Raw genomic sequence first — 13,769 nt, forward strand, 5'->3', positions numbered from 1 at the left:
TTCCTAGTAACCAGTGGTTACCAGTGGTTTAACAAAAAATAGAAAAGATTTGGGCAAGACCCATCCAGAGAAGATAAATATAACTCATTGCAGGCCAAATTTTCCATTACTGGTTACATAAATTTATTCAGCTCTGCTATATGCAAACTGCCGTTGTCTACCTCCCAGAAAGGTCTTCTACCTGAGAAGGTGAGTATGGGCGTACACAACCAAACCACACAACTGCAGTGTTGCTTTGCTCCCTATTTGTGACTGCATATATTTAATGAGTAGCTTCACAGTACAGTTTTGGTCTCGACACATCTTTGGTTTCTTTCAGGCAAATGCGCACACAAAATTCTGGCCACTTTTGAATGAGATCATTTCCGTTACTGTTTTTCTTGTTCTTTTTTACACTATCACTTGGAGTGGGTGGGAGGGAAACCGGCACAAAAATCCACAGGTGGGAGAAAAGTGTCTGAGGACCTAGTGTTATATAATGCCTGGAGTGGCCAGTTACATAGTGCAACAAGTGAGGAAATGCATCAACCAAAAGAAAAGAAAGACAGGTTTGCATAAAGTACAACATGCTGATTTACATACGGATGCACATTTGGAAACAACAACAACAACAACAATAATAATTCATGAAACTGAACTTGCATCTTCAAATAGGTCTTCAAATGCAGAGAACTGTCCTCCAAAATAGAACACAATGGAGATTTATGTAGAAAGCAGTGAGTCAGATTAGTAGCGTAACCAACTTTGACTTTTCTCATGGACATTTTCCTCAATTGCTTTCCACAATTGCTAGAGCACAGCCAATGAGGAGGCGGAGGTGGAGATTACATCCTCTGCCCCAGTTCCCAAGTCTGTTGTAAGCTACAGATCTGTAAGTACTTGCGGAAAGGACTTTTCTAATGGTGGCAGTACTGCTCTGGAATCGCATCCCCATTTAGGTCCACCATATATCTCTTTAGGTGTCATAGGGTTGCCCCTTCTTCGAGGAGTCATTTATGTAATAATAGTGCATTAGTAGCAGATTTACACAAGGCTGTCCACATGTCAGGCCCTTTTTTCAGCTGGAACTCACTGGAACTCAGTTCTGGCACCTCTCAGGTGGGCGTCATTGCCATAGTAAGAGAATAAGGGAGGCATTCATGGTGAGTTCCGGCACCTCTTTTTCTAGAAAAATAGCACTGTCATATGCTGTTCTGCAACAGTTGTTTTGGGATGCTCCTGCAATATTATTGTTCTATTGCTATTTGGAAGGGTAAAGGTAAAAGGCCAACTCTGGCAAACCAGAGCAGCGCACGAAAATGCCGTTTACCTTCCCACCCGAGTGGTACCTATTTATCTACTTGCACTTCGTGCTTTCGAACTGCTAGATGGCACAAAGACTACTGAAAGCGGAATCAAGTTGAATCACCCCGATACCATCAAGAGCACAAATCGTCATGAATGCAGAATAAAAGGAACGTCTGTCGGGATCCATGTTCATTCTGCCAGGCTTTCGGCTATTATGAACTGTTTTTGTTTGCTAAAACCAGCATTTAAGTCTTCTCCTTTGATCACATGAATATGTATATAGAGATCTCATGATACCTTTGTACCATCTTGTTTTCAATCATTGCCTACTTTTGCTATTTTTATTTCATATTTTTGTAAACTGCCTTGAGCACTCCAGTAGAAAATAAACAGATTTTTTAAAAAAAATAAAAGAAATAAATCTGGCAATGCAATCGGTAGGAGTGCAAATATTAAATAAGACATTTCACCTGGTTTTAAGGACAGGTTTTCATCATGAGTCTGGAGGAGGGGAGCAGTGCGCGGTGGCAGCAGCATTTCAACCTCCTTCTTTGAAGTTTAAAAAGGGTTAATGTTTCTGAACATTAACGTCCATCACAGTAGTTTTCAGCCCCAGAACAACTCAATCTCCCCTCCACCACTCCCCCCAAAATTTATACAACTGCAATGCATTTCCATTTGCAATGCAGACCTCATGTAAGAGCATTTCAGAGAACTGCAGCAAAACCTGTCCAGAAATACGTTAGGAGGCATCCAAACCACCACCAGCCTCACAGTGAAGATAAAAGATACATGCTTTTAAAAAGTGATGTTGTTATCACATTATCTAAATAAAAACAATGCAGTTTTGCAGCAATTGGGAGCCAGAGGATGCAGGTGTCAGAAAGGCAACAAAGGAAAGGGAATGTAGGAGGCTGCCTTAGAATAGAGTCAGATCAATGGTCCGGCCAGCTGAGTATCATCTATGCTGACTGGAAGTGACTCTGTGGATTCAGGCAGGGGTCTCTCCCAGTCCTAACTGGAGATGCCAGGGATTGAACTGGTGGCTTTCTGCATACAGGCAGATGTTCTACCACTGAGCAATGACCGTTCTCCAATTTAGGAATACATTCCCAAGGAGAGTAAATTGAGAATTACCAATGGGAGAGTAACACTGATAAAGCCAGTGGGAGCAGTATCTCAGTCTGTTATTCTCCTGTTGGCAATGCACATAATCTTCCTATGTGGAAAGTTCTTTGTGTCCTCCTGTTGCTGCCATCCAACCTGTCCCCAGTATAAAGGCTACCAAAGAAATGCTGTAAAAGAGTCTCTTCAAAGTGGTCTGCAGCTGTTTTGTGAACAGCTACCTAAGAGCTCAGCTTGGCAAAGCTACAACATTCATTTAGATCAGAAAAATAACAGCAATCCCAAAGCAAACTGTCACAGCAAGCTTCTCTAAACAACAATATGAAGGACAATGTGTTATGTACACCTTGTTCCCCTGTCCCTGATCATTGTTCCTTTGACCCTCACTGCTGTCCTTGAACATCCTTTTAACAAATTAAATGTCAAAACAGGATTTGTACAGATATTATCTGATTCCTGGTACCAGGTACAGATAATTCTGTACTCACAGAAAGAATTGTAAGTACTATTTTTGGTGTGCTTTTTTTTAGAGAGAGAGAGAAAAAGAGAAATTCATCGAAGCATACCTTGACACATCTTCAAAAATTACAGCGTTGGATCCAGACTTCAATGGCAACCCAAACCCCACTTTCCTAGATGTAAGTCCTATTGAATCCAATGCATTTTACTTCTAAGTGGACTTGGTTAGGGTGCTGCTGTTAGTCATGCCTTGAACAGACCCACCTAAATTAATCTTAGGTTAGTCATCATGATAATGTCACATACATGTCAATGGGTCTGCCCTAAGTATGACAAAGTCTGGATCCAACCCATTGTACCAGTGGCATTTAGACCTTCCACAAAATGTAAAAGCAAACTAGTTATCAAGCATTAGACTGTATATTATTAACACTCCCACCCCCCATCTTCATGTTCATTATTAAAAACACTATAAGATAGCAAAACAGCCAGACTTCTATGAAGAATACACACAGTCTTAGGCTATGATCCTAAACACACTTTCTAGGGGAGTAAGCTAATCACCACTGAATGTAGCAGGATTTACATTAGAGGATCATGCTGTGAATTTACAACTGAAAACCAAATAAAAAATTTTAGTCCAAAATAATACTAATAATATCCATCAAAAACTGTTAATATACAGATTTTTTTTAAAAAAAACCACACCAAACCAGAACCCTTTGGAATATACCTTGAAATAAAACAGCACGATGGCTAGTTATTTCAGCTTCACATTAAACCAGAAATATTTCAATGCATCTGTTCCCAGATAAAATAAAATAAAAATTTGGACAAACCTTTAAAAAAATTGTTTATAGCAAAAAAGAAAAAAAGGAAAAAAGTTCACATCTGTTTTGTTCACTTTCATTATGCATATATGTAGAAAGATATCTATATATTTATGGAAACATTGGTAATTCTTTTTGAACTGAAGAACCAACTCAACAACATTAAGGCTGCAGCCCTTCAGTGTGGCTACATGGAAGTGAAGTCCTGTCACGCTTTTCAGGACTTACTTCTGAGTAGAACGTGCTTGGGATCGTGCTGCATGCTCCCCGCACAGTAGCTATAGTTTTTGCTGTGTTGATGTTAGAGCCATTTCTCGCTCCAAAAAAATCATTCTCTGTTAACACATCATTGCAACTAGTTAAAGGGCTCTTCCACCCATGAAGCTTAACCTTGCAGATCTTGCTTCAGCTGGCGAAGAGACAATGAGATGTAGTAGCAGGTGAGAAAGTTCAAGAAGTCATCAGCGTAAGCAAACAGCCGAGAGACGCTCAAGTATTCTAACAGGATTCACAGGATCTCTTGCGCCGCTTATCCTCATGGTCCCGGGTTGGCCATAAAGTCAAGAATGCGCTTGATGCCGAGGAGACGCTCTTTCAGGGATGTCATGGCAAGAAATGGGAGCTGGGCTCTGCTCTCAAGAGGAAAGACAGCAAGGATCCACCAGCACCAGGCAGGGCCATTGGGGTTGCCCTGCAAGGAAGAGCAAGCATTATTGTTAACAGCCATGGTTAATAATTGGAGAAAGTGGCAGGATGGAACCCCGTGTTCAGGAACCGCCAACCTAATTGTAACATCTTAAATTAAAAGGCAACGTACCGTATTTTTCGCTCTATAGGACACACTTTTCCCCCTCCAAAAATTATGGGGAAATGTGTGTGCGTCCTATGGAGCGAATGCAGGCTCCTTGGCTTCAGTGATAGTAACGCGAAGCCTACCAAGCGCAGAGGGAGAACTCCCTCCGCGCTCCGGAGGCTTTGTGTTGCTTTCACTGAAGCCTGGAGAGCAAGAGGGATAGCCGCCTGAAGCCTTTGGAGCGCAGCGTGAGTTCCTGCTGCGCTCCGCAGGGTTCAGGTTCCTTTTGCTGAAGCCAGGAGAGCAAGACTGTCCGCGCAGCCTGTCCACTGCTCTTTGGGGCTGGGGGTGGGGGATAAGATTTTTTTTATTGATTTCCCCCTCTAAAACTAGGTGCTCCTTATGGTCCGGTGCGCCTTATGGAGCGAAAAATATGGTATATAACAATATGAATAAGCTTAATATAATAAAATAACTGAAACTAGACCCAAGGTAAAATGCACACAAAAATGCAAGGATGGCGTGCAAAGCATCACTCTGTTCTAAACAGTGCACTCCAAGGGTGAGGAATAGAGGAAGCTGCCTTATAACAAGCCAGACCATTAGTTCATCTAGTTTGGTGCTGTCTACATGGACTGGAAGCAGCTCTCCAGGTTTCCAAGGTTTTCACACGCCCAGGCCTGCCTGGAGACGCCTGGGATTGAACTGGGCAAATTGAGCGAGCTCAAATTCCTGTCCCTGCCGGAGTGTTACATCCTGTACCTACCTGTGGATCTGAATCCTTGGCAGGCATTGGACCAAAGTGACCGAGGATACGACCCTTGAGCCCTGCACCGAGGGCATCAAACCACTTGTAGGCCTCGTCATATACAGACTCGTGAAGGAGCATCAGCTCAGCACATTCTGCCCCTTGCACCTGGAATCATAGAGTTGTAGAGTTGGAAGGGGGACACAAGGGTCATCTAGCCCAACCCTCTACAATGCAGGAATCTTTTGCCCAACGTGGGGCTTGAACCCACAATCTTAAGATTAAATCTCATGCTCTACCAAACTGAGCTATCCCAAGAGGTATCACCAGGGAGCATCAGGGGGAAAAACAGTTTTAGAGGGATTCTAACAAAGAAACCCAGGCACCTGGATTAGTTGTCAAGATTGTAGGCTGGATTTGGGATGCTCAAATCAAGGCATTCCTCACTGAAGCTGGCCTACCTCACAGGGTTGTGGCAAGAATAAAATAGTATACCACAATCAGCTCTTTGGAGGAAAGGGGGCTATGAAATGATACTGGTAATAAATAATTGATATTAAGCAGCTGCCTTTACTGTACTGTTTTTGGCACCTGCTATAATAATTATAATTATAATTATAATTATAATTATAATAATTATAATTATAATTAATTATAATTATTATGCAAACCTACCCAGACATGTGTATTTGACATGTAGTTTTATTTTATATATGTTTATCTTTGAACCTGCTGGTTTTATTTTTAAAAAATATTCCAGCCAATTTACATTGGGTGGGTTTTGATGAAGCAGTATATAAATCCTGTTAAATTAAATTAAATTAAATTAAATTAAAGCAGTAAGAAAGCATGGATATGTCAGGAACCCAGAATGCAGTGGTGGCCACGACACTGAATCAATAGCCGCAGGTCCACTGGCTGAGGGGCTTGACTGGCTTTCTGGCTCTGAGCCAGATACTGGGGCCCACTGAACCAGAGAGTGGCAGGCAGGAGACCACTGAACATCAGGACTCCACAAATTAGGGTCTGCAGAGCCAAGGCCATGACAGATACCTTTCCTGAGCCTAAGGAACAAAGTAGCCCTGTTACTATCTTGTCGGTCAAATTGTCAAGGGAGGACACAAGACCACATCCCTCCTATGCATCAGAGAATCATAGAGTTGGAAGGGACCCCAAGGGTCATCTAGTCCAACCCCCTGCAGGAATTTCAGCTAAAGCATCTATAACATATGACGATCCAACCTCTGCTTAAAAACCTCCAAGGAAGAGAGTCTACCACCTCCTGAGGGAGAACGTTCATGGCTCCCTGCAAAGAATTCTAGGAACTGTAGTCTGTTAAAGGGGCTGAGAGTTGTTTGGAGACACCACAGAGCTCTAGTTTCCAGAGTGTTTTAACAACAATTCCTATTCCCAGGGAACTCTGGAAGCTGTAGCTTTGGCATATCGAGTCAATGCTCACCTTCTGATCTTCTATGTACTCAATGTCTGCGGTGTTGTATCCATCGCGTTGGCCATGCTTCAGCACCTTGAACCTCCTCTTGCCAATACTGTCAACCACAGATCGGCCATCAGCAAAGAACTGAACATTTTTTATCTCCAGCATACAGCCATAATCTGCAAATCTGTTAGCCAGAAAGGACAAGGTAAAGAAACAAGAGTTACTCTTTTCTGGCTGCAGTTTCCACAGGTCAATGGTGAAGACATTCAGCAGTCTACTTCAGACTTGCTCAACTTGGTGTCCTTCCAGACATTTTAGGATTTACCCCAGCCAGATGGAGCTTGTGGTCCACAGAACCATAGGAAGCTGTCTAATCAGACCATTGATCCATCTCACTCAGTATTGCCTACAGCAGGGGTTGGGAACCTCAGGCCCAAAGGCCAAATGTGGCTCTCCAAGCCTCTCTATTTGGCCCTCATGACTCTCTCCATACCACATGCCTCATTGGCCCAGCGTTGCAACCTCATTGAGTGTTGATACCTGTCAGGGCTGGGTACCAGGAGCAGGTCAGTAATAACTCACACAGCATTAGTGCGAGCTATTAAAGGGGAAAAAACAGCTCAGGAGGCTAGGCCTAGTGAGCACAGCTGGTGGATCTTGCCCCTATAAGGGAGTGGCAAGGACTGAAGGTCCCTGCCTTCCCACAGCTAAGTCTCCTCCTGGGTTCTTCCAAGGAGCCTGAGCCTTCCTCACCTTCTGTATCTCTGCTCTGCCCTCTTCATACCTCTGTGAGTACTGGGCAACCAAGATGGAGGGGAGCTGGTCGCAGCAGGAAAGGCTTCTTCTCTGCCTCTTGGCCCCCCTCCTCTACAGCCTCCTCTTCTGCCTCAGATTCTGTACCGCTCTCTGTCCCAGGCTCTTCCTGCTCACTAAACCCTGTTGCATCTTCAGCTTCCAACACCTCCTCCCCGCACTCTGCCCCTCTTTTCTCTCTGTCCATTCATCTTTGCCCCACCACCACTCCGCAGGCTCTGAGCCATCTGCCCTTGGGGGTTCCTCAGCTGGTTTCTCCAACCATTCCTCTGTGCCCAGCCAGTCCATGACAATGCCTGGCTGGAATGTGCCCTTGAATTTTGATAACGCCTCTTGCTTCCCTGGGTGGAGGAAAGAGTGAGTGTGCGCACAAACTACCCTGTTGTACAAAGGCAAAATGTTCACCTGTTGCTCCACCCACGTTTTCCTCTGGTACTACCCACCACTGGAATTCAGCCCCTGCCGGGAAGAGAATGTGGTCCCTAGGCTCAAGCAGCTTATTCCCCTCTGGTCTACGCCAACTGGGAGGAGGTCCCCAGGTATTCAGAGAAGAGCCCCTCTCAGCCCTACCTTGATATGGAGGAAAATTGTGCACTACCACTGGGCAGTGACCCTTCCTCCCCCTCCCCCCCACGTCCAAAACATCTGGAGGGACTCATGTTGGGCAAAGCTGGTCTAGCAGCACATAACAGCATCATGCTCTCTGTCACTCACCCTTTGACAGGGTCCCCAAGGCACATCCCAAACTGCTTGGTGCCAGTTTCCATACATCTGCGGATCATCAGGCGGTAGCATGGTTCAAAGATGTGCAGCGGGCAAGGGACGGTCGGATAGGCAATCGTGCAGACAAAGATGGGCACATTCTTATTCAAGCTGCAGGACAAACCTTTGGGTTAAAACTCTGAACATGCCACACTTGCTCACAATGCAAAACACAAGAGAGGCAGGATGTGGAAGAGGGGCAAATATTAAACTGACAGAGTGGGGGGCGATCAACTCAGAATATTGTTTGTTTCTTCATATCGTACTAGAAGAGCAAGCCCGCAGTTCCTGATTTTTTGTATCGTTTTGCTAATCTACTAGATTTTTAGCCGTCGTCTGCATTCATATGTGGGGTTTACAGTGGTTGCATATGCTTCAGGTTACAGACTCCGCTAACCCAGAAATAGGACTTTGCTTCAGGTGAGAACAGAAATCGTGCTGCGGCGGTGCGGCAGCAGCGGGAGGCCCCATTAGCTAAAATGGTGCTTCAGGTTAAGAACAGTTTCAGGTTAAGAACGAACCTCCGGAACGAATTACCGTAAGTACGTAACCAGAGGTACCACTGTATTGTGTTAGTTTTTCCTGTCTCGGTTTCTAACATCCCTTTTATGCTGCAGTATCTGTTGTGTTATGGGACTGTGGCTTTTTGATCAATATACTGCAATGGAAAACTAGTTTTTAAATGGTGAGAAAGAAGTGTATGCTGGGATGCCGCTTCATATTTAGTCACACACAACTCCTGCTATTTTCCAAGTTAACAGGGTGGCAAGCTGATTTTCTCTCTCTCTGGAAACAATGGACACGGAATGGGTACTAAACTACCACTAGATTCCCAGGTGGTTTTTTTTTATGTTGTGGGAAAGATCATAGCCATATTCAGGCCACACCATGCATTTAAAGCAGTATTATACTACTTTTAACGGTCATGGCTTCCCCCAAAGGAATCTGGGACTTGTAGTTTAAGGGTGCTAAGAGTTGTTAGGTGACCCCTATTCCCCTCACAGAGCTACAGTTTTCAGAGAAACTGTAATTTTAGTTCTGTGAGGAGAATAGGTGGTCTCCTAACAACTCTCAGCACTCTTGGCAAACCACACCTCCAAGGATTCTTTGGGGGAAGCCATGTTTGCTTAAATCCAAGAACAGGGTCCTCTCAGAGAAAAACAGACTTCATTCTTAATGAATCCTTGCTCCTGGCCTGCGAGTGCTCCAATTGGAGAATAGCCTTTACCAAAGGTGTCATGAGCTTTGAAGACACTTGAACTCAGGAGGCAAGAGAGAAATGGGCTAAGAGGAAGGCACGCTTGGCAAATCCACGCTGTGATCCACTCCCACCAGGAAACCAATGTCCCCACAGTGGAAGGACGTGTAGATCCAGAATTGGCCTCCACAGTCACTTACGGACTCACTGTTAAGACTGTGCTCATGGAAGACAATCTTACTCAGCTACGAGCATAGGCGCCGACTCCATGGGGCTTGAGGGGGCCCGAGCCCCCTCAAAAATTCGTTTGGGGGGGCTCCGCCCCCCCAATAATCTCCGGCGCCCCTCCAGCAGAGCGCCATCGCCGCCCCTCCCCCAGCCCAAAATGCACAGGGAGGGGCGGGCTGCATGCCTCCTGCCCTCCCTCCCGAGCAAAAGCTCCACCCAATTTCCTTTGGAGCTGATTAATAGGCGCAGCACGCTCTCCCCTATTCGCTCACGAGGAGGCGGCGCCACTTTATTTGCATATTCATGAGCTTATTTATTATTCATGAGCTTTCCCGGCCCCCCCCCAATATTTTTTATAAGTCCGCGTCCCTGGCTACGAGTGATAGCCAACACTCCCCAAGGGTGGTGGTGGGAAATGTTTTAACACCTCCCAGATTTTTTTTGGGGTGGGGGGAAGCCATGATTGCCTAAAGTAGCACCAGAGTGTTTTAAATGTATGGTTTGCATGTGGCCTATCAGGTAAGGAAATGTAAACAAAATGTTCTTCTTTGAAAAATAGGTTTGGAATTGCCCAAGAAAGATGTTACCGTATTTTTCGCCCTATAGGACACACCAGCCCATAGGATGCACCTAGTTTTCAGGGGGGGGGGGAATCAAGTAAAAAAATATGATTCCCCTCCCCTCCGCAGTTCTGGGAGCAGTGGACAGGTTGCACGCAGCTTGTGCGCTACTCCAAAACCTTCTCCCTGCTTTTGTGGGAGGTGGCGGAATTCCCCCACCTCCCGCAAAAGCCCACAGGAGCCCAGCGTGACTCCTGCGGGCTTTTCAACCAGGAGGGAGAAGGGACTGACTCGGCCAGTCAGTCCCTTCTCCCTCCTCTAGGAAAAGCCTCCAAGAGTGGCACGCTCTTTAAAGGGTGCACGGCTCCTGCGGGCTTTTCTAGGAGGTGGGGGAATTCCCCCCCCCGTAGAAAAGCCAGCAGAAGCCGCGGAGCCCCTTTAAAGAGCGCGTGGCTTTTGCGGGAGGTGGGGGAATTCCCCCATCTCCCGCAAAAGCCCACAGGAGGCTTGGAGAGTAGCGAGAAGGCGTTGCGCGCCTTCCTACTGCCCCCCATCCTCTGGGGCGGGCAATGGGGGAAGCGCTGCTTTCCCCACCGCCAGCCTCAAAGAGCAGACTCTCCTGGCTTCAGCAGAAGCAACGCAAAGCCTCCGGAGCGCAGGCTTCGGAGGCTTCGCATTGCTATCGCTGAAGCCAAGGAGCCTTCATTCGTCCCATAAGACGCACACACATTTCCCCTTCATTTTTGGAGGGGAAAAAGTGTGTCTTATAGGGCGAAAAATACGGTAGATTGTTTTTGTATGCCACAACTGCAGCTAGAATTTTGCTGGCTAAAAACTGGAAAATACAAGAAGTGCCAACAGTGAAGGAATGGCAGATGAAGATGATGGACTTTTAGGAGCTAGCCGACCTGACCGGAAGAGTCCGCGACCAGAAGGAGGAGGAACGCCAGGAGGAATGGACGAAATTTAAAGACTACTTAGCTAAATATGCTAAGATAACTAAAATAGAAATACTTGCAAGTACCAGACTGGCCTAGGATTTAAATACAGTGGTGCCCCGCAAGACGAATGCCTCGCAAGACGGAAAACTCGCTAGACGAAAGAGTTTTCCATTTTGGAGGTGCTTCGCAAAACAAATTTCCTATGGGCTTGCTTCGCAAGACAAAAATGTCTTGCAAGTTCCTGTGTTTTTTTTCCCCTCCCCCCCTTTTTCTAAGCCGCTAAGCCACTTATCCGCTAAGCTGATAAGCCGCTAAAAGCCGCTAAAAGCCGCTAAAAGCCGCTAATAGCGCTAATCCGTCAATGGGCTTGCTTCGCAAGACAAAAAAACCGCTAGACGAAGGGACTCGCAGAACGGATTCTTTTCATCTTGCGAGGCACCACTGTATGCGATGTTATAGAACAATCTGTTTAAAGTTGAAATGAAAAGAAATAAAGATGTTAATTGACTAAGTAAATTTTATGTGAAAATAGTTTTGGAAAACCGTTACAATGATATACATAGAAACTCAGCCAGGGGGATTTGAGGAAGTCACCCAACAATGTTAACGAAAATGGAACTATTACAGTTAGGAACTATGTCTGTCTGTCTGTCTGTTTCCTTTTTCCTTTTTTATGTTTGTTATAAATTTGGAAAATCAATAAAAAAAATTGGGGGAGGGGAAGGAAATGTAAAGAAAATGGAATAAATGTTGTCTGAATGCAGCCATACAGCAAAACCCAGCCAGTGCAACCCCAGCTATCTTGATGCAGTCAAAATTAGGGATGGGTAGGTCCAGACTCCTGCACAACCCAACAATTTCCAACAGAGAAGGCTCTTCCCCGCTGCCCAGCTAAAAAGAGTAGGCAAGGCTCCCCCGGGGGGTTGGTGCATCAATACAGCGTAATCAGTGAGTACATCAGCCATATGAAACCCACGCACAGCTGTACACATTGCTGAACCTCTCCAGCAGCGCATGGAGGGTTATTCAAAACTACCCCCCCATCACTTGTCCTTCCCTAAACACCTGTTTATGATCTGTTGGGCACAGAGGATTATCTTTTCAATGTACTGCTGACGAGAGAATCAAGGTCGCAGCTTGTGATCCCTTATCTTGTACCAGGATGGCACATCGTGTTCCTACCCTTTCTGCTCAACTGAACAGAGAAGGGGAGCTTGCAAATGCAGACTTCTGCACAGAGATGTTGCAGGAGATAGGGTACCAAAGCCTGCTTGGTGTGACAGTTCTGAGCAGTGCTTTTTTCTGTGGGGATGCAAGCCTATGAATACCCCTAAACATTTTGTGAATCTTTGTACTTTTGTCCATTTACTGTATTTATTTTCCCCGATTTGAACTATAAAATGATGATTTTTTTTTGAGTCAAAATGAGAGTACCTCTAAACATTTTTTAATTAAAAAACCCCACTGGTTCTGAGAATGCTAAAAGCTTATGTGAATCCCCTCTGGAACCAGAGAGAGATTCAAGAGAAGACTGATAGGCTTTATAATTATTGTTGTTGTTGTTGTTGTTGTTGTTGTTGTTGTTGTTGTTGTTGTTGTTGTTGTTTTTACTGTATTATTATTATTACCAGCCCATCTGGTTGGGTTTCCCCAGCCAATCTGGGCGGCTCACAGCACATTTCCGAAAATACTAAAACATCAAACATTGAAAACTTCCCTAAACAGAGCTGCTTTCAGATGTCTTCTAAAAGTCAGCTAGTTGTTTATTTCCTGACATCTGAAGGGAGGGTGTTCCAGAGGGAGGGTGCCACTACCGAGAAGTCCCAATTTTGCCTTGGTTCTGCTGCCACCATCTACCTGCTCCTGCCACTGCCTGCTCTGTCCCATCCAGCATGGCAGAGATTAGGAAACTGCCATCAGCGCCACAAGGTCTCATGTGATTTTGGGAGAATTCCTGCCCCAAATGGACACAATCTTGCCCAAAATCAGCACAGATAGAGTTGGCACTTTGCCTGTGGGTGTGCTTCCCCGGGGGCTTCTGCCGCCTGAAGTAGCAGGCTCACCTTGCCTAATGGGTGAGCTGCTTCTGAAGGAGGCAACAGTCGGAAAATACTCCTAAGCCTTTGCCTCCAGGTGAAAAAGTTTTATTGCTTTGCTGGACTTTGCTCGCATAAACCCCAACAACACCTTCGGCACAAATGAATTCTACCCCAGCTGACAGGATAATTAAGAAACAAAACTTTCAGGTCAAACCTTAAGTCATAAACACTTACGGTTGTAGTCACTCAAGAGCAGACCTATTGAAATTAACGGACCTGGGTCTATTAATTTCAGTGTGTTTACTGTAAGCAAGAATTAGCTAGCTATAACCCTTATCCATGAATCTACAGTGGTACCTCAGGTTAAGTACTTAATTTGTTCCGGAGGTTTGTTCTTAACCTGAAACTGTTCTTAACCTGAAGCATCACTTTAGCTAATGGGGCCTCCTGCTGCTGCTGTGCCGCCGGAGCCCGATTTCTGTTCTTATCCTGAAGCAAAGTTCTTAACCTGAAGCACTATTTCTGGGTTAGTGGAGTCTGTAACCCAA

General features: G+C 45.3%; 1 protein-coding gene across 2 annotated transcripts in view; it reads right to left on the minus strand.

Moving 5' to 3' along the window:
• Positions 1-3,711: 3,711 nt before the first annotated feature.
• Positions 3,712-13,769, minus strand: part of LONRF3 (LON peptidase N-terminal domain and ring finger 3) — a 32,837-nt gene continuing 22,779 nt past the window's right edge. For both annotated transcript variants that reach the window (XM_081897621.1, XM_081897620.1), the window contains exons 9-12: positions 8,208-8,366; positions 6,702-6,864; positions 5,261-5,410; positions 3,712-4,392 (exon numbers count right to left, since the gene is read on the minus strand). In XM_081897621.1, the coding sequence (XP_081753747.1) occupies positions 4,237-4,392; positions 5,261-5,410; positions 6,702-6,864; positions 8,208-8,366 (628 nt within the window). In that variant the 3' untranslated portion in view covers positions 3,712-4,236. The remainder of the gene's footprint in view (positions 4,393-5,260; positions 5,411-6,701; positions 6,865-8,207; positions 8,367-13,769) is intronic.

Source organism: Podarcis melisellensis (assembly GCF_964234715.1).
Source record: "Podarcis melisellensis genome assembly, chromosome: Z".
Lineage (NCBI taxonomy): Eukaryota > Metazoa > Chordata > Lepidosauria > Squamata > Lacertidae > Podarcis > Podarcis melisellensis.